Genomic DNA, 16391 nt, shown 5'->3' on the forward strand with positions numbered 1-16391 from the left:
TAAATTATATGTATTTACATTTGAAAAGAGGTGTCTAAGAGGGGATATATACAGTGTTCGACAAATCACCCAAAAATCTACTCGCCCAACCAAAAAATCTACTCGCCACCTAGCCCCGCCCCCAACTCCGCCCCTAGTCCCGCCCCCAACTCCGCCCATAGTCCCGCTTTAAAATAAAATATATAAATAAAATACATTTAATAAATTCCTAGTCAGAACAACACAGGGAGAGGGGAGGGTGACACAGGGAGAGGGGAGGGTGACACAGGGAGAGGGGAGGGTGACACAGGGAGAGGGGAGGGTGACACAGGGAGAGGGGAGGGTGACACAGGGAGAGGGGAGGGTGACACAGGGAGAGGGGAGGGTGACACAGGGAGAGGGGAGGGTGACACAGGGAGAGGGGGAGGGTGACACAGGGAGAGGGGGAGGAGGGTGACACAGGGAGAGGGGGAGGGTGACACAGGGAGAGGGGGAGGGTGACACAGGGAGAGCGGGAGGGTGACACAGGGAGAGGGGGAGGGTGACACAGGGAGAGGGGGTGGGTGACACAGGGAGAGGGTGGGTGACACAGGGAGAGGGTGGGTGACACAGGGAGAGGGGGAGGGTGACACAGGGGGAGGGTGACACAGGGAGAGGGGGAGGGTGACACAGGGAGAGGGGGAGGGCGACACAGGGAGAGGGGGAGGGCGACACAGGGAGAGGGGGAGGGCGACACAGGGAGAGGGGGAGGGTGACACAGGGAGAGCGGGAGGGTGACACAGGGAGAGGGGGAGGGTGACACAGGGAGAGGGGGTGGGTGACACAGGGAGAGGGTGGGTGACACAGGGAGAGGGTGGGTGACACAGGGAGAGGGGAGGGTGACACAGGGGGAGGGTGACACAGGGAGAGGGGGAGGGTGACACAGGGAGAGGGGGAGGGCGACACAGGGAGAGGGGGAGGGCGACACAGGGAGAGGGGGAGGGCGACACAGGGAGAGGGGGAGGGCGACACAGGGAGAGGGGGAGGGCGACACGGGGAGAGGGGGAGGGCGACACGGGGAGAGGGGGAGGGCGACACGGGGAGAGGGGGAGGGCGACACGGGGAGAGGGGGAGGGCGACACGGGGAGAGGGGAGGGCGACACGGGGAGAGGGGGAGGGCGACACGGGGAGAGGGGGAGGGCGACACGGGGAGAGGGGGAGGGCGACACGGGGAGAGGGGGAGGGTGACACGGGGAGAGGGGGAGGGTGACACGGGGAGAGGGGGAGGGCGACACGGGGAGAGGGGGAGGGCGACACGGGGAGAGGGGGAGGGCGACACGGGGAGAGGGGGAGGGCGACACGGGGAGAGGGGGAGGGCGACACGGGGAGAGGGGGAGGGCGACACGGGGAGAGGGGGAGGGCGACACGGGGAGAGGGGGAGGGCGACACGGGGAGAGGGGGAGGGCGACACGGGGAGAGGGGGAGGGTGACACGGGGAGAGGGAGGGCGACACGGGGAGAGGGAGGGCGACACGGGGAGAGGGTGGGCGACACGGGGAGAGGGTGGGCGACACGGGGAGAGGGTGGGCGACACGGGGAGAGGGTGGGCGACACGGGGAGAGGGGGAGGGCGACACGGGGAGAGGGGGAGGGCGACACGGGGAGAGGGGGAGGGCGACACGGGGAGAGGGGGAGGGCGACACGGGGAGAGGGGGAGGGCGACACGGGGAGAGGGGGAGGGCGACACGGGGAGAGGGGGAGGCGACACGGGGAGAGGGGGAGGGCGACACGGGGAGAGGGGGAGGGCGACACGGGGAGAGGGGGAGGGCGACACGGGGAGAGGGGGAGGGCGACACGGGGAGAGGGGGAGGGCGACACGGGGAGAGGGGGAGGGCGACACGGGGAGAGGGGGAGGGCGACACGGGGAGAGGGGGGAGGGCGACACGGGGAGAGGGGGAGGGCGACACGGGGAGAGGGGGAGGGCGACACGGGGAGAGGGGGAGGGCGACACGGGGAGAGGGTGACACAGGAAGAGGGAGAGAGGGTGACACAGGGAGAGGGAGGGTGACACAGGGAGAGGGAGGGTGACACAGGGAGAGGGAGGGTGACACAGGGAGAGGGAATGGTGACACAGGGAGAGGGAGAGAGGGTGACACACTCACACTCACTCAGACACACTCACTCAGACAAACTCACAATCACACAATCACAGTTTGTCACTCACACACACAAACACTCACCCGTAAGGCAGGGGGTCGCACATGGCAGCGGGGCCTCCGCACGGCAAGAGGGCCTCTGCAAGGGGCCGCGCCCCCTTCAGAGTGGGACGCCGACGCCGCAGTATTCACTGATAGATGTAGAAGGGCCGGTAGGGGATTTCCCCTGCTTAGAGCAGGGAGAGGCTCCGGTGAGGGGATTTCCCCTGCTTAGAGCAGGGAGAGGCTCCGGTGAGGGGATTTCCCCTGCTTAGAGCAGGGAGAGGCACCGGTTACGGGATTTCCCTGCTTAGAGCAGGGAGAGGCACCGGTAGGGGATTTCCCCTGCTTAGAGCAGGGAGAGGCACCGTTAGGGGATTTCCCCTGCTTAGAGCAGGGAGAGGCACCGGTAGGGGATTTCCCCTGCTTAGAGCAGGGAGAGGCACCGGTGAGGGGATTTCCCCTGCTTAGAGCAGGGAGAGGCTCCGGTAGGGGATTTCCCCTGCTTAGAGCAGGGAGAGGCACCGGTGAGGGGATTTCCCCTGCTTAGAGCAGGGAGAGGCACCGGTAGGGGATTTCCCCTGCTTAGAGCAGGGAGAGGCACCGGTAGGGGATTTCCCCTGCTTAGAGCAGGGAGAAGAGCCAGTTAGAGGATTTCCCCTGCTTAGAGCAGGGAGAGGCTCCGGTGAGGGTATTTCCCCTGCTTAGAGCAGGGAGAGGCTCCGGTGAGGGGATTTCCCCTGCTTAGAGCAGGGAGAAGAGCCAGTTAGAGGATTTCCCCTGCTAACAACTGAGCTGGCCACCAGGGGTTTCCTTAACAGCTGACAGATCGGCAGACTGTCCGTAGAGGCGGCACACCGACACCGCGTCGGGTGAGGGGGGGGGTCACGGAGGCCGGGAGAGATGGGTGGGGGGGTGGCGGATGGCCCGATGCGAGGGGGGGGGGCGGATGGCCCGGTGCGAGGGGGGGGCGGGTGGCCCGGTGCGAGGGGGGGGGCGGATGGCCCGGTGCGAGGGGGGGGCGGGTGGCCCGGTGTGAGGGGGGGCGGGTGGCCCGGTGTGAGGGGGGGCGGGTGTCCCGATGCGAGGGGGGGGGCGGATGGCCCGATGGGAGGGGTGACAGATGGCCCTGCAGGGGCCTGAGGCAGACAGGCATGGAAGCGCTGGCTGCTGGAAGGGGGAGGAGTAGAAGCGCTGAGGAGGGAGGCCACTGCTCAGAGAGCCGGAGGCGGGGTAATCTCCCCCAACAACATGAACCCGCCTCCGGCTTTTTTTTTTTTTTTTCTCCAGCGCGAGCGCGGGAAAAGCAGCAGCGTGAGCGCGGGAAATTTAAAAAACACACGTGTGCTGCTTGGGCCAATATTTACTCGCCCGGGGGTTAAATCTACCCGCCCCGGGCGAGTAAATGTATATAATTGTCGAACACTGACTATATCCAAATATATTCAGGGACAATACAAGGAGCTTTCAAAGAACTATTCATCCCACGGGCAGTACAAAGGACTCGGGGCCATCCCTTAAGGTTGGAGGAAAGGAGATTTCACCAGCAGCAAAGGAAAGGGTTCTTTACAGTAAGGGCAGTTAAAATGTGGTTCAAAAAAAGGTTGGACATCTTTTTAGAAAGGCAAGGTATACAGGGATATACCAAATAAGTAAACATGGGAAGGATATTGATCTAGGGACAGGGGCCTCTGCTCTTGGGGGTCCCGCTCTCTCTCTCCTCCCCCCCCCCTGGTACAGACAGCCTCTTCCTCAAGTGCTGATTCTTCTACGGCTTATCCTTTACCACCGGGGGCCCGCTGCCGCAAACCATCTCCCTGCGCCTGACTCCATAACCACAGGTAGGCATGGAGGAACAGGGGAGGGGGGTTATCTGATGAGGGGGACTGGGGGAGATCTAATGAAGATGTTGAGTGCTGATGAGAGAGGGAGAAAAAAATTGCAGTCAGTTTTATCTTTTATTACTATGCTGATTTATTTAGTGTGTGGTGAATTTTACACAATTTTGGAGAAAAAAGCCCAATAGTATTTGAGGAAAAAAAGCTATTGAATCTCATTATGGATGGGTGGAGAGTGGTTCCCACCCCCTACGTTACGGTAACACCTCTGCACCCATCCACAATGAGATTAATGGAAGTTGGGTATAGAGAATAGTGCTCAAAATCACAGGTGGCTCTGTAGAAGAAAAAAAAATTATTTCGTGTTTCATAAATAACCCATAAAATCTGGATGCTTGTAATGAATGTCCCATATAGGATTATATAATGTAGCCCAGAGAGGGATGTGTGTCTAGTGGTGTCCACTTGACAAACCACAGGTTGAGATACATTGATTATTTCCCAGTCTGATAAAGAATATACAGTTCAAGTGGTGACAAGGTAATATGGAAAGTTCAATCAATTTCCTGTCCGCTTCTGTGGTCATTCCAATGGCATCCGAGGCGCGCTGTCTGTGATTGAATAAGTCCAGTACAGGCATACCCGGGTTTAAGGACACTCTCTTTAAGTACACTGGCGAGTAAGGACATATCGCCCAATAGGCAAACGGCAGCTCACGCATGCGCCTGTCAGCACGTCCAGAACAGCAAAACCGTCTCCCTACCTGTAAGGAAGCTGTGCGCATGCAGGGAGACTATAGAGCCTGTTACACATGCGTTATTAACATCAGTTATGCACGTATATGACGATTGCAGTACCGTACATGCATCGATAAGTGGGGAAAAAAAGGTAGTGCTTCACTTTAAGTACATTTTCGTTTTACATACATGCTCTGGACCCATTGCGTACGTTAATGCGGGGTATGCCTGTATATATGCGTATGTTAATGCGGGGTATGCCTTTATATATGCGTACGTTAATGCGGGGTATGCCTGTATATATGCGTACGTTAATGCGAGGTATGCCTGTATATATGCGTACGTTAATGCGGGGTATGCCTGTATATATGCGTACGTTAATGCGGGGTATGCCTCTATGCGTACGTTAATGCGGGATATGCCTGTATATATGAGTACGTTAATGTGGGGTATGCCTGTATATATGCGTACGTTAATGCGGGGTATGCCTGTATATATGCGTACGTTAATGCGGGGTATGCCTGTATGTATGCGTACGTTAATGCGGGGTATGCCTGTATATATGCGTACGTTAATGCGGGGTATGCCTGTATATATGCGTACGTTAATGCGGGGTATGCCTGTATATATGCGTACGTTAATGCGGGGTATGCCTGTATGTATGCGTACGTTAATGCGGGGTATGCCTGTATATATGCATACGTTAATGCGGGGTATGCCTGTATATATGCGTACGTTAATGCGGGGTATGCCTGTATATATGCGTACGTTAATGCGGGGTATGCCTGTATATATGCATACGTTAATGCGGGGTATGCCTGTATATATGCGTACGTTAATGCGGGGTATGCCTGTATATATGCGTACGTTAATGCGGGGTATGCCTGTATATATGCGTACGTTAATGCGGGGTATGCCTGTATGTATGCCTACGTTAATGCGGGGTATGCCTGTATGTATGCCTACGTTAATGCGGGGTATGCCTGTATGTATGCGTACGTTAATGCGGGGTATGCCTGTATATATGCGTACGTTAATGCGGGGTATGCCTGTGTATATGCGTACGTTAATGCGGGGTATGTATGTATATATGCGTACGTTAATGCGGGGTATGCCTGTATATATGCGTACGTAAATGCGAGGTATGCCTGTATATATGCGTACGTTAATGCGGGGTATGCCTGTATATATGCGTACGTTAATGCGGGGTATGCCTGTATATATGCGTACGTTAATGCGGGGTATGCCTGTATATATGCGTACGTTAATGCGGGGTATGCCTGTATATATGCGTACGTTAATGCGGGGTATGCCTGTATATATGCGTACGTTAATGCGGGGTATGCCTGTATATATGCGTACGTTAATGCGAGGTATGCCTGTATATATGCGTACGTTAATGCGGGGTATGCCTGTATATATGCGTACGTTAATGCGGGATATGGCTGTATATATGCGTACGTTAATGCGGGGTATGCCTGTATATATGCGTACGTTAATGCGGGGTATGCCTTTATATATGCGTACGTTAATGCGGGGTATGCCTGTATATATGCGTACGTTAATGCGGGGTATGCCTGTATATATGCGTACGTTAATGCGGGATATGGCTGTATATATGCGTACGTTAATGCGGGGTATGCCTGTATATATGCGTACGTTAATGCGGGGTATGCCTGTATATATGCGTACGTTAATGCGGAGTATGTATGTATATATGCGTACGTTAATGCGGGGTATGCCTGTATATATGCGTACGTTAATGCGGGGTATGCCTGTATATATGCGTACGTTAATGCGGGGTATGCCTGTATATATGCGTACGTTAATGCGGAGTATGTATGTATATATGCGTACGTTAATGCGGGGTATGCCTGTATATATGCGTACGTTAATGCGGGGTATGCCTGTATATATGCGTACGTTAATGCGGGGTATGCCTGTATATGCGTACGTTAATGCGGAATATGGCTGTATATATGCGTACGTTAATGCGGGGTATGCCTGTATATATGCGTACGTTAATGCGGGGTATGCCTGTATATATGCGTACGTTAATGCGGGGTATGCCTGTATATATGCGTACGTTAATGCGGGGTATGGCTGTATATATGCGTACGTTAAAGCGGGGTATGCCTGTATATATGCGTACGTTAATGCGGGGTATGCCTGTATATATGCGTACGTTAATGCGGGGTATGTATGTATATATGCGTACGTTAATGCGGGGTATGGCTGTATATATGCGTACGTTAATGCGGGGTATGGCTGTATATATGCGTACGTTAATGCGGGGTATGCCTGTATATATGCGTACGTTAATGCGGGGTATGCCTGTATATATGCGTACGTTAATGCGGGGCATGTATGTATATATGCGTACGTTAATGCGGGGTATGCCTGTATATATGCGTACGTTAATGCGGGGTATGCCTGTATATATGCGTACGTTAATGCGGGGTATGTATGTATATATGCGTACGTTAATGCGGGGTATGTATGTATATATGCGTACGTTAATGCGGGGTATGCCTGTATATATGCGTACGTTAATGCGGGGTATGCCTGTATATATGCGTACGTTAATGCGGGGTATGCCTGTATATATGCGTACGTTAATACGGGGTATGCCTGTATATATGCGTACGTTAATGCGGGGTATGCCTGTATATATGCGTACGTTAATGCGGGGTATGCCTGTATATATGCGTACGTTAATGCGGGGTATGCCTGTATATATGCGTACGTTAATGCGGGGTATGCCTGTATATATGCGTACGTTAATGCTGGGTATGCCTGTATATATGCGTACGTTAATGCGGGGTATGTATGTATATATGCGTACGTTAATGCGGGGTATGCCTGTATATATGCGTACGTTAATGCGGGGTATGCCTGTATATATGCGTACGTTAATGCGGGGCATGTATGTATATATGCGTACGTTAATGCGGGGTATGCCTGTATATATGCGTACGTTAATGCGGGGTATGCCTGTATATATGCGTACGTTAATGCGGGGTATGTATGTATATATGCGTACGTTAATGCGGGGTATGTATGTATATATGCGTACGTTAATGCGGGGTATGCCTGTATATATGCGTACGTTAATGCGGGGTATGCCTGTATATATGCGTACGTTAATGCGGGGTATGCCTGTATATATGCGTACGTTAATACGGGGTATGCCTGTATATATGCGTACGTTAATGCGGGGTATGCCTGTATATATGCGTACGTTAATGCGGGGTATGCCTGTATATATGCGTACGTTAATGCGGGGTATGCCTGTATATATGCGTACGTTAATGCGGGGTATGCCTGTATATATGCGTACGTTAATGCTGGGTATGCCTGTATATATGCGTACGTTAATGCGGGGTATGTATGTATATATGCGTACGTTAATGCGGGGTATGACTGTATATATGCGTACGTTAATGCGGGGTATGCCTGTATATATGCGTACGTTAATGCGGGGTATGTATGTATATATGTGTACGTTAATGCGGGGTATTTATGTATATATACGTACGTTAATGCGGGGTATGCCTGTATATATGCGTACGTTAATGCGGGGTATGCCGGTATATATGCGTACGTTAATGCGGGGTATGCCTGTATGTATGCGTACGTTAATGCGGGGTATGCCTGTATGTATACGTACGTTAATGCGGGGTATGCCTGTATATATACGTACGTTAATGCGGGGTATGCCTGTATGTATGCGTACGTTAATGCGGGGTGTGCCTGTATGTATGCGTACGTTAATGCGGGGTATGCCTGTATGTATGCGTACGTTAATGCGGGGTATGCCTGTATATATGCGTGCGTTAATGCGGGGTATGCCTGTATATATGCGTACGTTAATGCGGGGTATGCCTGTATATATGCGTACGTTAATGCGGGGTATGCCTGTAGTTGTAGAGAGATACAGAGCCCAGCAGAAAATAGCCAAGAAATTAGCCAAAAATAAATCGGCATAGGATAAGTAATCCAGGGCAATTCCAGTAATACAAAGATCAATTTATTGCAAGCTCAATAGGGTGGATGGACAAGATCACTCGCAGCTACGTGTTTCGTGCCTAAGCACTTTATCAAGGTGTAAGTTACAGCAGGAAACATACAAATTTATACATACCGATTAGCGCCAAACAGTTCTAGGAAGGACGTCATCGGCATGCGCGACTCAATCCTGAGTCGCGCTGACGCGAAGTTCAATCCCATTGGCTGAATGGATCATATGATCGTATTATTCAATACAAAAAACTTTAATGAGGATAGAAAATGAACAACAATAACATTTATCAAGAAATTAAAAAAAAAACAATAAACAAGAATAGTAATTATATATAATTAATGGGATTGTCTGTCAAATTACCATATATAAACATGAGCTAATATAGATATAAACAATTTTCCTTTTTGGAATTTCCATATAAATTTCTAAATTAGAATATATGTATTAGCTATTATTTAAGTTATATGTTTAAAGAAATAGAGCTTGCATAAGTCATCTACTAAGAATCAAATATGAATAATGCAGGAACACTCCATACTAGTCTATGGTATAGGCAGAGAATAGCTACAAACCTTAATTTCATCTCTCTTAAAAACCAGTGTAATGAGCAAACATTATCTATGTCACATACTAAGTATATATGTGTAGCCTAGGCTGGTCCAGTCTGCCTCTCTTCCTCCTGTCATTTAAGTCTTGATAGCTACAGGCTATGACAGGCCCTTTTAAGGGGCTTTTGACCCCACCTCCTGCTATTCTCTGAGTGAGAGAAGAGGCGGTGAACTGGTGTTTGCAAGCAGACACTAGGCCCTCCCCTTGCAGATCTCAGAGAGGAAGTGCCCAACATTTAGGCAGTCCCAGTCTGGAGGTTGAAGAGACTGGTAGGGCTGTGAGTCTCTCCCATCTGGCATGAGTGTGCCCACCCCCCAGCCCTTGGGGCTGGGGGAACTTCTGATTGATAGAGGACCCTATACTACCAAGGGGATCCAGCACCATCAATAGGACTGAATCCTAGGGAACCCTGCAATGCTGTATCACCAATATGTTCAGTGACTGCAATAAAGCCCTGGTTCTTGTATATATCTGTCTGAGTGTCCGTCCCATGGCAGATGGAAGGTATGTTGTGGTGGGGGCTGACCTCTGGAACCCTGGAGCCCACTGCAAATGGAGGCGCTAGCACCTGAAAAGCCTGTCGTGATCTCCATCACATCGCAGATCAACTCGGCTCTCCTGACCCTCACAGGTATGCGCACCATACAGCTAGTAGCAGAATCAGTATCTCCTAGAGGGTGGGGGTACATGTGCTACATATGCTTTGCATTATTATTATATGGCTCACACTGGTTTATATTCATAGGCGACAAAAGATAACAAATTTATTGTTGTGAGTAAAAAAGAGAAACGCCAATTGGTTTAGTCTTTTCTAGTCACAACAAAAGAACAGCAACAGAATCAATTATGAAATTATTATGAAAATAATTTCTGTTGGTGTAATGCAAAAGTATTCCCAGCCTCTGTGTACATTACATACTTAAAGGAATAAAATAGAAACATTTCTGATTTATATCTATATCTATATTTCAAGGAGGCGAGGAGAAAAAATACAAATATACAAATGCATTATGGTTTTGCTAAAGAAATCAATTTAGAGAAAATGACCCAAGTCCAAGTCAATATTAAGCCCCAGAGGGGATCTAGTTTTCAGGGTAAAGATCCAAAAGGCTTCTCGCCTATCTAAGACCTTTGTTCTATCACCTCCTCTGCACTAAGGAAGAGTTTTTGTCCCTCAGATCTTAAAAATAATAAATTGCTAATTATTAAAAATACGGATATGGGGGGGGGTGCTGTGGTTGTGCAGCATAGGGTCGATAATTACAGGGAAGCCATGCAACATCTCTGTGATGTCAATTCCTATGCTGCACTGCCATCCGACCCGACTTTGAGGTTCCAAAAAGAACTTAAGGAGTTGCTTGATGAGGGCTACATGCTGGGAGTTGTCGACGAGAATGATACCAACTATTTATCCAATGCTACCATGGCCGTGTTTCACCATCTCCTTTGGGAGATGGTGTTTCACGGTACCTGGACTTTTTCCTCCAGCCACTCATTAGACAAATGCCCTCATATATTTTGGACAGTGGAGACCTGCTCACCCATATTGAATGTTTTACAGGTTTTTGTTTGTTCTCATGGGTTACGCTCGACTGTACACGGCTATCTCCCATGAGCAGGGTTTGGCAGCTGCTCGCCATTTCTTACATATTCTGATCTTCCACCTGCACTCATCACATTCATTCTTGACTCTTTGCACTTTTTTCTCACTCACAATTTATTTTTGTTTGACGGGATTCATTGTCTCCAAACACGGGGAACGGCGATGGGTTCTCTAAATTGATTTATTTTCCTGAACCATAATGCATTTGTATATTTGTATTTTTGCTCCTCGCCTCCTTGACACAGTTACATAGTTACACAGTTACATAGTTACATAGTAGATGAGGTTGAAAAAAGACTTCCGTCCATCAAGATCAACCTATGCTAAATTTAGACAACAGATACTTTATCCTATATCTATACTTATTGATCCAGAAGAAGGCAAACAAAAAACCCCATTAAGGGGAAAAATAAATTCCTTCCTGACTCCAAGAATTGGCAATCGGATTAATCCCTGGATCAACATCCTTCCCATGTATACTTATTTGGTATATCCCTGTATACCTTTCCTTTCTAAAAAGATATCCACTTTTTTTTTTAACAAATCTATTGTATCTGCCATCACAGTCTCCATGGGTAATGAATTCCACATTTTAACTGCCGTTACTGTAAAGAACCCTTTGCTTTGTTGCTGGTGAAATCTCATTTCCTCCAACCTAAATGGATGCCCCCAGTCCTTTGTACTGCCCGTGGGATGAATAGTTCATTTAAAAGCTCCTTGTACTGTCCCCGAATATATTTGTATATAGTTTTATAGTTTTTATCATCCCCTCTTAGACTCCTTTTTCTAATGCAAATAAATCTAATTTAGCTAGCCTCTCCACATAAGTTAGATTGTCCATCCCCTTTATTAATTTGGTGGCTCTTCTCTGCACTCTCTCTAGTTCATAATGTCTTTTCTAAGGAGTGGCGTCCAACATTGTACTCCATATTCAAGGTGTGGTCTTACTAATGCTTTGTAAAGGGGCATAATTATGTTTACTTCCCTTTCATCCATTGCCCGTTTAATGCAAGATAAGATCTTGTTTGCCTTTGCAGCTACTGCATGACATTGGGCACTATTGCTAAGCCTGCTGTCTATAAGCACTCCTAAATCCTTCTCCATCAACGATTCCCCCAATTTATCCCCATTTTATGTGTAAGTCGCCAGTTTATTCTTGCAACCTAAATGCATAACCATACATTTAACTGTATTAAACCTCATCTGCCATTTACCTGCCCACATTTCCTGTCTATCCAAGTCCTTTTGGAGAGAAATGACATCCTGCTCTGATTCTATTACCTTACACAATTTAGTATCATCAGCAAAGATAGAGACTTTGCTCTCGATGCCAACCTCAAGGTCATTAATAAACAAGTTAAAAAGCAAGGGTCCCAGTACCGATCCCTGAGGTACTCCACTCACGTCTTTAACCCAACCTGAAAAAGTTCCATTTATGACAACCTTCTGTTCTCTATCCTTAAACCAGTTTTCAATCCAGATGCATACATTATTACTGAGTCCAATTTGCTTTATTTTGTACACCAACCTCTTGTGTGAAACCGTATCAAAAGCCTTTGCAAAATCTAAGTAGACCACATCAACTGCATTACCCTGGTCTAAATTCCTACTTACCTCCTCAAAGAAACAAATAAGGTTAGTTTGGCAAGATCTATCCTTCATAAATCCATGCTGACTTTTACTAATTTTGTTTTTCATTAGGTATTCCTGAATATTATCCCGTATTAAACCTTCAAGTAGTTTCCCCACTATTGAAGTCAGGCTTACAGGTCTGTAATTTCCCGGTTGTGATCTAGTTCCCTTTTTAAATATAGGCACCACATCTGCTTTACGCCAATCTTGTGGTACTGAGCCTGTGGAAATGGAGTCCTTGAATATTAAATATAATGGTTTGGCTATTACTGAGTTTAACTCCTTGAACTCTTGGATGTACAGTATGCCATCGGGGCCAGGTGTCTTATTTACTTTAATTTTTTCAAGTCGCTCATGAACTTCTTCCTCCGTTAACCAATTGTTCATTAATATGGAGGTTGTGGCTTCCTCCTGCGGCGCTACTATTGAACTTGATTCTTCCCTGGTAAATACAGAGGCAAAGAATTTGTTTAATACCTCCGCTTTTTCCTTATCTCCAATAATCTGCCTACCCATCTCACACTGAAAGGGTCCTATATTTTCTTTTCTCATTTTTTTTGTTATTAATGTACTTAAAGAACTTTTTAGGGTTGACCTTACTTTCTATTGCAATTCTTTTTTCATTATCCATTTTTGCTAATTTAGCCCTTTTGCAATTTTTGCTACATTCCTTATAATTCTGATACGATGCCTCTGTCCCCTCTGACTTAAAAAAATGTAGGGGGCGCATGCGCGACAGCGGAGGGAATGGCAGCCTAAGTACTGTGCTCCGTTCCCCTCGGCATTAAAAAGCACTAAACAGACATCTAATCGTTATTTCACACGACATCCTGAGTGGAATTGCAAAGAGGAATCAACGATAACACGGACAAAAACAAAAACTTACATCTGTCCTTACAGACTCTTACACGCGGGGAAGAGTGGTGGGAGGAGCGGCTGCTGGCGGGCCCGCGATGACAGGAGAAATGGAGTCGGAAGCGGAAGGAGCGGACGACCGAGACCAACAGATGGTCACAAGGGCAGATATGCGGGAATTCTGCAAGGAAATGAAAATATTTTTCCACGGGGAATTAACAGAGCTCCGGAGAGAAATTACCATAGTGGGGGAAAGGACGGGTGGACTGGAGCGGCTTATGGATGCGGTGACCCCCGGGCAGTCCAAAAAAATGAAAGGGACACGGCAGATCTCAAATCCTTGGTACTGGATATCTCTAACAAGCAGGAAGATAACGAAAACAGAGAGAGGAGAAACAATATCCGCCAGCGGGGGTCCCGGAGGACGTGATAGATGCAGAGGACTTTGTCTCCAGGTGGTTAACACACCTGCTACCGGACAGAACTTAGACGGATCTGCATCTGGATCGATGCCATCGGGCCCTGAGAGCCAGACCTCAACCCGGGAATGAAGTTCCATTTTTTCAGAGTCGGGGTCAAGGCTATAGAATTTGAAGGAATAAAATTTACAGTTTTTCAAGACATTTCCCCCATGACATAAATTAAAAGGAAAAACATGGCCACCATAACGAAAATCCTACATGATAAAGGTCTCCGCTACCGTTGGGTGTTTCCATTTGGGCTAATGGTCCTCAAGAATGGTGTAGCATTCACGGTGAGACAGCCCAAAGAGGGAGAAGCCTTCCTGAAAAAATTGGGGGTAACCCAGGAAAGGGGAAGCCCCACTCACCTGCCTTCTGAAGATGAACCTGCTCCTGAGCCAGCATGGAGGGAAGTGAAGGCGTCGGTGAGATCCCCGAAGGACACGGAGGCAAATGGACACTAAACTGGAGAAAAATGCCAATTAAGGGCTTAAAAGGGCTCTGCCATCACGGTTTCAGTTCAGGTTATTCACTCTGTTAACCAATTGAAGTTCCAGATCCAACCACATCAGAAGATGGCGCAGGAAGCGGCGGCCATCTTGACGCGTGAGTGGAGGAGAGGCAGAGGACGACTCGCCCCTCAAGATGGTAGCAGCTGTGTACGTGAAGTCCGTCCCAGCCATCGACGAGGGGCGCCGGGAAGGGAAAAGTTGGAGGCACCTGCACATTGTGCAGTAGGCGGTGGAGGGCCCGTTCGTGTGGATCGAGAGTGGGGGGGATGATGCGGAACTGAGACGGTATATAACTATGTCGGCTACGGTCTTGCAGCGGTTTATCTGCGCTCCATTAGGGGAGCCCCCCCTGTGCCCCTTGCCCCCTGCCTCCCCCGGGGATCTCCTTCAGACATGAGGCAGAGCAGTGTCATCACATGTGGGGGTAGGGTAGACTGTCCGGCTTGATCCCACATCACCACCTACGATACTTACAGCAGGGGTCTCCGTAGCATATCAGACCTTGCTACCGGCCTCTGACTAGCTCAACTCCGTTTTGGAGCGTGCGGTCACCGGGGGGAGGGGGGATTAGGGCGGGGGTGATTTAGATAATGAGGTAGGTAGATAAAGAAGGGGGCTAGGCAGAAGTCACAATATAATATAGAAAGTAAGCATAGCCTACATTAGTATGAGAGAGAGGGGAGAGGAGAGGTGTCGAGGCAAGCACCATTATTCAGATGGGCCGGAGATCCCGCTTGCGGGGAAGGAATGATAGCCAATACAGGAGCCCTGGTCTGCTCAATACGGTATCCCCTAGTCATAGGTTACCTCCGGTGCTGTACGGTAGATGGGTTGACACGGGGGAGGGAGAAGGGAGGAGGGGAGCTGCCCCGGCCTAGCGGAAAGTAGGGGAACCAAAGGTTAGCCCATGTGTAATATGAAGCTGGTTCCAATATGACGTGGTTGGTATATTGTGTTAGTCTGTTAAATGTATAGGTAATCTGTTTAATTGTATAGTTATGTTAAAGAACGTTCATTCTATTGATCATAAAGACAAGGGAAAATATCAGAGAGGGGAACCCTCTGGCTGTCTCCATGCGTCACACCGACGATGACAAGGAGTTATCTCGGTCACCTACACAAGTCCCTAGAGGTGGGGAGGCCCAACCTTCCCAAGACTGTGTGCTGCCCAGTGGGGCAGACCTAGTAGTCGGAACTACCCTAGGGCAAGGGGAACCGACAGGGAGCAAGAGTCATTGGGGTCAGAGTTCACGCTTGAGGAACTCACCCAAGCAGTTAAAGAACTGAAGCCCGCCAAAGCACCAGGCCCAGATGGCTTTTCCAACCTATACTACAAAAAATATGTTCAGATTTTGGCCCCACATATGCTTAGAATGTTTAATTCAGTGCTGGAGGGAAGCCCTTTTCCGGGAACACATGCTCCAAGCATCCATATCCCTTATTCATAAGCCTGGTAAAGACCGGCTTGACTACAAAAGCTATAGACCAATTTCTCTAATAAACACAGATCTAAAAATATATGCCAAATTAATTGCCAATAGACTGAGTAATATCCTGCCCAGATTAATACAACCAGATCAAGTCGGTTTCATTAAAGGTCGTCAAGCGGCAGATAACACATGACGAATCATTGATCTGCTAGAAATAGCTAAATCTAAACAGTTCAAAGTTATAGTGTTAAGTCTGGATGCAGAATAAGCATTCGACAGGATTGACAGGGCATACTTAAGAGCCATGCTTGGAGCATTCGAATTCGGGGAAAAATTAGTAAAAGCAATACTATCCTTGGGAGAACAAAAAATACTGGGGTTGAGGCCCCAATCAACCAGGGCTCCAGAGCTTTTAACCCACTATTTTAAACATAATAAAAATCTTTCTGCTTAAGAGACCAGGTCACGTGGTGTTGTAAATGCATGCTTGAGGCTATATATATTAACCCCTAGATGGCAAACGGTCTAGCAGTAGCATA

At 48.7% G+C, this 16391-nt stretch overlaps 1 protein-coding gene across 5 annotated transcripts in view; it reads left to right on the forward strand.

The window, feature by feature from the left end:
* The first annotated feature begins 3708 nt into the window (after window positions 1-3708).
* LOC142494775 (uncharacterized) overlaps window positions 3709-16391 on the forward strand; it is a 98650-nt gene continuing 85967 nt past the window's right edge. For 2 of the 5 annotated variants that reach the window (XM_075599215.1, XM_075599217.1), the window contains exons 1-2: window positions 3719-3992; window positions 9857-9990. In XM_075599215.1, the coding sequence (XP_075455330.1) occupies window positions 9912-9990 (79 nt within the window). In that variant the 5' untranslated portion in view covers window positions 3719-3992; window positions 9857-9911. Of the gene's footprint in view, window positions 3993-9856; window positions 9991-16391 lie in introns of all 5 variants that reach the window. The other 3 variants (XM_075599219.1, XM_075599216.1, XM_075599218.1) reach the window with 3 other exon arrangements.

The sequence above is a fragment of the Ascaphus truei genome, chromosome 5 (assembly GCF_040206685.1).
Source record: "Ascaphus truei isolate aAscTru1 chromosome 5, aAscTru1.hap1, whole genome shotgun sequence".
NCBI classification, from domain to species: domain Eukaryota; kingdom Metazoa; phylum Chordata; class Amphibia; order Anura; family Ascaphidae; genus Ascaphus; species Ascaphus truei.